Here is a 9,339-nt window from a genome sequence, read left to right on the forward strand (position 1 = left end):
GGGAGACTCGACACGGCGGAATTAAATAAAAATAAAACGCGGGATAATAATGTTAGCGAAGGAGCCGAGAACCCAAGACAAATAGCTGAGGGAAAACAAAGCGTATTATAAATACCGGGTGACAGGACGAGTGGTGCGGGAGAGTGAGCGCGAGCGTAAGAGGGTGGTCGGCTACGGTCCGACCGAAGGGTGGAGGCTCCCGGCGAGAGGAGGGATATGACGATATAGTAGCCGACGACTCCTCTGAGAGAAAACGCTCGAGAAAGCGGCGAATCCGCCAGCATTTTTGCTACCTGCCGACACAATGAGCCGCCGGATTTCTTTTCCCGCGCGCGTTCCACCCTTCCTTCCACATCCTCGGCCCGAGTACTCTTATACCCGCCGGAATTATAAATTTGACGCATCCACCCTCGCGAGCTGAGAATTATGGCCGATAATCTCTAAATCGCATTACATTAATATGCAACTAATTGATGTGAAAAAAAAATAAGTCCGGGATAAGTTTTCGTTCAATGCAAAAATTCGCATTCAGTCGCGCAGTAGTGGTTTCGGTAGAACGAATTGTAGATTGAATTTATCTTTACTGTTTAACATAAAAATATATTATGTCTGAAATCGAGGCAGTTTGCGCAATGATGAGGTAAAAAAGAATAAAGACACTCACACTAGGACGACCGTGACTGCGCGGATTCAGCTGCCAGGGAACTGTCGATGGCTGAAAATGCTCCTTTCCCCACGAACCGTTGTCAAACGGATTTTCACCAATGTGTCCCTAAAACAAATCAGCATTACAATTATTATACATACTAATACGTTGTAACAACAAATAACAGCAGGAAATCGTAAATAGATCTTTTTGTATATTTATGATTAATATAAAAATTCAAATAAACATATACTATTCATGAAATGCGGAGTAATTATGTTGTTAAGCCAATTCTCTTTACATAAAACATATGGAGCAGAAATGTAAAAAAAAAAAAAAAACACAATGCGAGCAATGTAAAGAGATTAAACGAACAAAATTAGCGTATAGTTAAAAACTGTTAGATGCCTATATCGTTCTTTTTCTCTTTATTTCTTTTTCTTTGATAAGCATCTGATATACATACATAGATATATAATTCTGCGAAAGAACCGTAAATGAGCAAAAAATAGTTGACACGTTACGACCGCAAGAAATGCTAATTAATTAGTCACATTCGATCTGTGTTCGAGATACAACTCAATTCAAAGTTATTACCTTCTCCAGTGTTTCCTTAAAAAATTTTGTTAGCAATAAACTGCAAAAATTGCTCACGAAATACGCCAAGTTATTCGCGTGGTCGCGCGAATCGTGACCGCCTGATTTTTATTTCCCGCGCCTCGATAAACAAGAAAAGTTACACGGCAGGGCAGGTCGAGGGGCATCGATCTTTCAAGACTCCTCGGAGTTTCAAAGTTTTTTCGGCGCTTTTCCGCACGCCGCGCGCCTCGCTGCTCGCCGGCGAGCTTATTTTTGTAATATATTCCGCGAGCCGCGGCTCCTCCTCCGCACTTTCTCGACTTTACACCCCGTAAGCCTTATTTTTCTTTTAACTTTATTTCTAACCTAGAATCTCTTCCGACGGCAAGGTGGCACGCACATAAATCACCGGGTATAATGAGAACACTTCGTCTTCGGGTGCTTCGCCCTCTCGGTCGCAGACGCATCTCCCGCGGACCAGCTATTATATTATATTATTCGTTGCCTCGTCGAGGAAATCGCACGGCCGACCGAAGGCGCTTATATTAATATTCACTTTCCTCGTGAGGTGACACTGGCATTTCGCCCGTTGTCCGAGGAATAAAGAGCGCGCGCTCGTCAATTTTTAAAAAAGACCTCAAAGATCCGCAGCGCAAGGACCCACGAGCGCGAGCGTATAATTTAAATATGATATTTTACTAAACGTCATATAATGGAGTATTTTATGTGCTATTGATACTGGTGATATTTTATGTTCCGTATTTTATCGTGTAAAGTTTTATTTACATTGCCGTTATTTTAAATCGCGTTTTTCGCTGTAAAAAACGAGACATCGCATGTTGCCAGCTTTATTAAAATATATACACGGCACGCTTTGGTCATTTCTGACTTTTTTTTTTTGAGCGATGGCGTGAACAGATTTTTAATAATGCCGTACAATTTTTCTTATAGAACGATATAATGTTTATTATAAATGTGTGTCGATAAAGTCCTTTATTAGAGCAAAATCTATTATCCGAAAGCATTATTGTCCTAAATGAAGAGACCTACATTGGAATTATAAAAAGATCGACTATATCTGAAGTTCGAGAGTTAGCCAAAATTGTAATTATATAACCATAATGATTTATGTGTACAAATCAACGTGGAATATGACCGAAATTATTTTGGCACGGTATAGTTAGCCAAATTTTCGTTCACCCGTGTGCATTACGCAGAAATGCGTTCAATATTTTACGTGAATTCAAGCATGAGTGATGAAATTAAATAAAAGGGACTATATAGGTATATATATATATATATATATATAGTGTGCTCTTTGCATTTCTAAACTTGTAAAAAATGTTCAAATAATATTTGACGATAATATCTTTGTATATTAATATATATTAAGCTCATTGAAAAAACGAGACGACAGTTTCTAAATCTCTAAAGAAAATAGGAAGAAATCTTCAATCGCGTTAAATAATGCGCAACGTCGCGGAGACTTTAAAAGTCGTAAATTTTGAAACGAGCCGCAAGAACGCGTGATCGATTACTATGCGAAGTCGGCACCGAGAGCCGAGGGGTGTAATTACAAAACGTAACTCCGTTTGTTTCCACGCGCGACGCGCGTAGGGTGGTGAGGGGAGGTGATACGACGTAACGATCGTCGCACGCGATCGATGGAACTTGTGCTTTTCCTTCGTGAGAAAGAAGTGAGACTTTCTGTTCTTCCCCGCAGAGGAGATAGTAGGACCCTTGGTTCTGTTAAAATTCAAGGTTCTCTGTAATTCGCCCATACGAGTCTGTATAACCTAACTAAAGGAAAGGGAAAAAAAAAAAAAAAAAAAAAAGGAGAACTCGTTTACCAGCCAGCGGCTGCCTTTCTCTTCCTCTCTGTCCCTTTTCCTCTGTCGGTCTTTCTTTTTTTCTGTCCTTTTTTTCTAAAAAGAAAGCCTCGCGTATTCTCCGTGTATGTACGAGAGGCGCAGAAATAAACAGTCGCGGTGGAAAATACTGAACCGGATAGCATATAGCATAAATACGTGGAGGCTATTGAGGCACATTGTGTGCCGTGCATTTGCATGAGCCGGCCGCGTTCTCAGCGCTCGCAGCTGGACATACACGCGACAAAAGAAAACGCGCAAACAAAACACGCGACGCACACCATCGCTCGCCCGCTTGTCGTCGCGCTCGTCATCATCCCGCGCGCGGGCATCATAGAAATGTTGTATGTTAAGTATTGTGCCACGTGGAAATAAACAAACGGATCTTTTACAGCCGCGCGACGGAGCCCGAAGATCCGACGTCCCTCTCTCGACGTGGCTTCATTGTCAAATCGCGTCACGTGCGCGCGAGCGACGACGCGCGGCAAGGCAGAATTGACGGCGATTTTAATTAACTTCTCTGTTACCGTCTCCGGGCGAGATCAGTTGCAGTTATATTATGCCTTTTATATTTATATATAATCGTTACCGTAAAATTGGATGATGCCAATACAATGAATACAGACTCATCTTCTTCGCGGAACAATCGTACGCACACACGTACGCGCGTGCGTGCGTCGCTAAAATGCATTTCTTATTACTAGGACTACGGAAAATGAGCCGATGACGTTCATATAAACATATCGGAAAAAAAAACGAAAAGTTATTGTTTATTATAACACGAGAGGAGTGCACGAAATTGTGATGCAGAACTATATATTTGTATTATTTCGTGTGTCTTTGATTCTACATCGCAACACAATTGAAATAATATACTCCAGTATTACATATCGATTTGACCTCATCATTTATAAACGTAAGAAAATTATAATAGAATGAATATTTTAACGCCTGTTGTTCCAAGAACTAATCCAAACATGCACGTTTTCGGTATTTGTCTATACATGTCTGATAATGCGCGTCGCGTTTATCGTTTCATATAAACGCTTTACATAGACCGATATTGAATATTTTACAAATATTATTAAATAATTGTCATCATAACAACAAAAATTAACAACATCGGTGTTTATTACTTAAGAAAATCTAATATTAACGAATTCGATTAGACGCGTACTCAATGCATAGATTAAAGCCGTCGTATACAAATCAACATGAAGGTTTAATCTGTTTTTAATATAAATATAAAAACAGATTAAACCATATAAAATTTTATTGAGTTGTTAAGTAAAATCTATATTTTATAATTCAAAATATTTGCATTTTACTTTTACACAGATTAAACGTACAACGACTTTAATACGTAATGCACACCATAAATGCATCCAATCGAATTCGTTCTAAGGCATAATAGATGTGTGACAATATATAAATAAAAATTAATAGACGCAAAATATAAGAGACTAACTGAGAGAAAAGTTTTAGGTGTTTATAAATATAATTGTATGTTACCATAATTGAAGTTATTACTGTCGAAAGTTATTAGTACTAATATATGTATGGTTCTAAAAATTTTAATAAATATAAATAAACTAGTTATGGACTCTTTTTTTGTTCAAAACAAATAAACAATCATAAATTAAAAGGCTATAAAGAATCAACGCAGTTATCAGTGCGAAATTATTTTAATCTTACAATTAACATGTAGTATATACCAGTCGAACGTTTTGGTCATACACAGTTCCACATATCAACGATGTATTCACTTCTAGTTGGTGCACAAGAACTTATTGTCAGTTAACAATAATTGTTTCTACAATTTGCATTCTATTCGGAGTATATGAAGTATCGTTTATTAGTAGCGTTGTCGCTGAAGATGGTCTAAATTACAGACCGAAACGTTCGACTGGTATTCTACATGTTAATTCTAAGATTAAAATAATTTCGCACTGATAATTGCGTTGACTCTTTATAGCCTTTTAATTTATGATTGTTTATTTGTATGGTTCTACCAACAAATATATAATAATTAGCACTGAAAATTATTATAAATAATAATTATTATCGTAAACGCGTGATTGCAATTACTATAATTTATAGTAATTTGCGACAATATTGGTATATATATTTATTGATAGAACCATACATATAATTATTATTGCTAGCACTATAATAGTAATAGCTATGTTTATAGTAACTATAGTCACAAATACCAAGAACTTTTCTCTCAGGGTACGTATTTGAGATAACCGTTTATTAATAAATGATTTTATACAAAATACAAGGAGACTATTATTTTCACATCAATCTAATAACACTTCCAACAATAAATCACGTGGTTACGATCGCAGCCGCGTGCCTCCTGGTATTCGTAGCTTCGCATTAAGCGAAGCACTAACCGCGACCTAATTCGCAGATAAGATAAGTCGTTAAGTGCACGGCGCGGCAGCACCCTCGCGATACTACCCGGTGTTTTATTGCCGCGGCGGCCCACCCCCATCGCCCTCCTTCGGGGCACGGTGAGATTTATTGTAAAATTCGATAGATATTGCCAATTACAACCCCCGTGGCGCTACCATCACCGGCTCGGCGCGGCACGACTCGCGCTATCGATGGAGACGGGGAGCAGACACCTTCCGGTCGCGCCTCGAGAATTTTAAATGCGTTTTATGTACAGAGAGACGACGCGGTGCGTTGCATAAATCCGTCCCCATGAAAATATTATTACGATCACTCTCCCCAATACTGTACGCAAGAGAGAGAGAGAGAGATAGAGAGAAATGAACAACCCCGCGCTGCTGCCCTCAAACACGGCACGGCGATAAAACGTTTCATTTCGTCCCGAGTGTCTCACGAGGAGGTCGAATAATCTCGTCAATTATTATTTTTACTACTGTCTTCTACATGCTAATTTTTCGCGCGTATAGCGCGTCTCCAGGATCGTTGGTCGAGCAACGAAGTGTCTCGTCTGAAACGGTAGCGCTTGAAATGATGAATATACAATCCGTTCGACCATCCCTAGGGAGATCGACACGATTTCGAGTAATTATGCTGCTTAAATTTACAATTTGTTTATTTACGGTATTATCGACTGGCTGCATGTTAAGGGTAAATGGATTTTTACTGCAAAACGGCGCGGACGGTGCATCAATTGACACTTATTGGCGTATAAATAATGAGACCGCGGAGGTATTTTAACTATTATTTAATAATTAATATACAACAAGGGAACAATATCGATAAATTTATGCCAAGTCTAAGTAATAGGACTAATTTATCAGTTTAATCAACGTCATCAATGGAAACTGTTTGTCACGTCGTCTGAATGTTAACCTGTATCTATATATTATATTATCGTTAAATGCACATTAACTTTGTTATTTGATTCTTCAATTTGACTCTTCAGTGCGCAAATTGTACATCTTTAAAATTGCTAGTTTTATCTTAATGATTTCAGTTTGAAAATATCTCTCATTGTCGTATTACTTTGTCGTGATATTTAATCCACTATATATATATTTTTTTTTTTTACATAAATTTATCTGATATCTTGTTAGAAACACATATTACTTTTAGTTTTAATAGTTAACATATTGTTAAAATAATAGTTAAAAATATATTGCTTTCAAAACTATATACACAAAATAATAATAAAATGATGTATAAAATTCGGAACTTTTAAAAATCGATGATATGTACGATTGCAACTGCAGATCGTTGTATAATCTAACAAGTGACTCGAATAGTGAAGTAGCCTCCGTGTAACTGACAATTTTTATCCATCCATCCGTTAACTCATGTAATGCCGACAAATAGACGCTCTTACGAGCGCGGCCGTCCGAGCGAACAAGTTACGACCGCAGTGCCTCTAAAAATAAATATGTTGTTTATTCACAAGTAAACCGGATGCCGTTGTTTGCTTTGGAGCAAATTGTTTTGTTAAGTTTTGCCGTGCGAGAACGAGGCCGCCTCCATGCGAAAGACAGAAACGCACGCGGTATGAAGACGAAACGAGGGAGGAGGCACGAGACGGAGTCGAGCGTCCCTCCTCTGTGCTTTTTCCGGTCTGTTTTGCCTCTCCTGCTGATGCCGTGCTAGAAGCCTCCAGCTGTATTCTAATACTAATAACCGACGCTGACACTGTGGCGTGTACGCCACATAAAGACGCGACGAACAGCTGACGCCGTAATCGCGATTCTTGTAGTGATAGTCAGATTGCGTCAGGCGATTCGTAATTTGCATTGCGATGACTCACGAGTCAAAAATAAGATTAACGCTAACATCCCGCTGTCATCCCGAGGTATAAGAATATATCACTTCACGCGTATCGTTATGACTACAAATTTGTATTCAATAGATGCGGCAATAATAACTCAGTTCAGCAGAGAGATAGAGATAATTGATACGTTCAATCATTTCATTGCATTATTTAGCCCGTCTAATTGTTGTCATAAATCTTTTCCCTTTACACTGAAAGTATGAAATAATATGAAATATTGTACGTTGCAATTATGAGAAGCATGTAGTGTATTATTTGCGATGAGATCTATAAATAAAAGTTGCTGTGTATGTGCTGTGTAAGGCGCAATGTAAATTCCCATGTTGCATGAAAATAAATGCAAAAACGAACTCGTAAATTACATGAAAAGTTTAAAGACAAGAACGAGTCGATTCCCACGCGACGCGATTTCCATCGATAGCTACGTATGTTAAAGTTGCGCCGTTTCCAGTCGAGGAACCAAAGTTAACATTGTACGGCCTTCTTGGCCGTTCGTGCGCGCTACAGCACGCAAGGTATTCTTAGCATCCACACTTCGCGGGCATAAAGTTGCGATATGCGTGGATTCTCCACATTCACGTTTACTTTCTAGAGCGGCGCTGTGCATAATGCAAACAACGTACAATATATCCGCACCGAAGATAGAATGCTCGCGGCGGCATATTCGAGTTATTATTTCAACAGCAACCGTTGAATTACTACATCGTATCTTCGATTTACGTTTTCTCAATTTTTCAACATTAACCCATCGGTGGTAACCATAAATTGACAAATCAAGTACACAAATATTTTATAAGTAATTAAGAAAAATTTATATTCATCGATAGAATATAATCTCTTCTTATTTTGATCAAATTAAATATGACGAAGACAATATGCTTTACAATAAAATTTACAGAAATTTTATATTTTGTGAAAAAATATACATTAAATTATAATTTAAATTTAAAACAACACGAGACATATGTATAGAGAAATATAAAGTTGCTGCCAAATTTAATTTTAATTATTTATACAAATTCATAAAATTTTCTTCGTTCCTATTGTCTTGTTATCATTGTCAAATTTTTACATTGGATTAGACTTGTATATCGAATTGTAAATTGTAATTATTTATTTCAAAATAAAAATCTCATAATGAATAAAAAAATTACATTAATAATAATATATCTAATCTCTGACGAAATATAGTCGCAACTCGTATCTCAGTACAGAACGAATTTAACACTTTCCATTGTAATCACAAGACCTACGTGGTCTTTCACGTGAAGTCAACCCGGATATAACTACACGTGTTCAGTGTACACAGCGTAAAATCCGACAAATGCAATTATGAATCTTGCGGGACACTCTAGAGGAGTAAGACTCGACGAGAGCGCGTCAACGGTGGAAGGACGAGAAAAGAGGAAAAGGAACGACTAGAATGACGGCTGGGCGCGTGAGAGTGTTGAGAAGGGAAGTAGAGGAAAGAAACCAACCGAGGAAACCGTGGGCACAACCGTGGGTGTGTTGCCTCTTGGCTAATTACAAAACGCAATTTAAGCGAGCATCACGGAAACACACTAAGTAATATCGTTTCGCCGTGGTGAGAGCTAAAGCGGACGAGAAGTACAGATTCGCAGATTAATGCCCTTTAATAAACAGCGCCCTTTAGACTCGACAACGCTCGAGCGCTCCTGCCCGGCCGCTCGCGGCCCGTTTTCCTCTTTGTTTACCCCGCAATGGGAACAAAAGGAAGAGAAAATCTTTCGAGAGAAACGCGAGCACCTTCACTCTTAACGTTTGCGATATGTAAATGCATTTAACGCGGATTACGCTTTCTCCTTTGCATATAAAACGAGTAGTGATACAAGCGACGCCACCGAAGTAGATAAGCCTGGCAGATGCTTTACACAATGATATCGAGTTTGTCGGAAGCGAAAGAGTTGATTTAATGTTGGGCCGCACCCCTCCTCCCCTCCCCCCCC

The 9,339-nt window shown here is 38.5% G+C and overlaps 1 protein-coding gene across 1 annotated transcript in view; it reads right to left on the reverse strand.

The window, feature by feature from the left end:
- Positions 1 to 9,339, reverse strand: part of FoxP (forkhead box transcription factor P) — a 302,737-nt gene that overhangs the window by 148,127 nt on the left and 145,271 nt on the right. Inside the window, exon 2 of the mRNA XM_018550837.1 lies at positions 665 to 772. Coding sequence (XP_018406339.1) covers positions 665 to 772 — 108 coding nt within the window. The remainder of the gene's footprint in view (positions 1 to 664; positions 773 to 9,339) is intronic.

The sequence above is a fragment of the Cyphomyrmex costatus genome, unplaced genomic scaffold (genome assembly GCF_001594065.2).
Source record: "Cyphomyrmex costatus isolate MS0001 unplaced genomic scaffold, Ccosl1.0 scaffold130, whole genome shotgun sequence".
Lineage (NCBI taxonomy): Eukaryota > Metazoa > Arthropoda > Insecta > Hymenoptera > Formicidae > Cyphomyrmex > Cyphomyrmex costatus.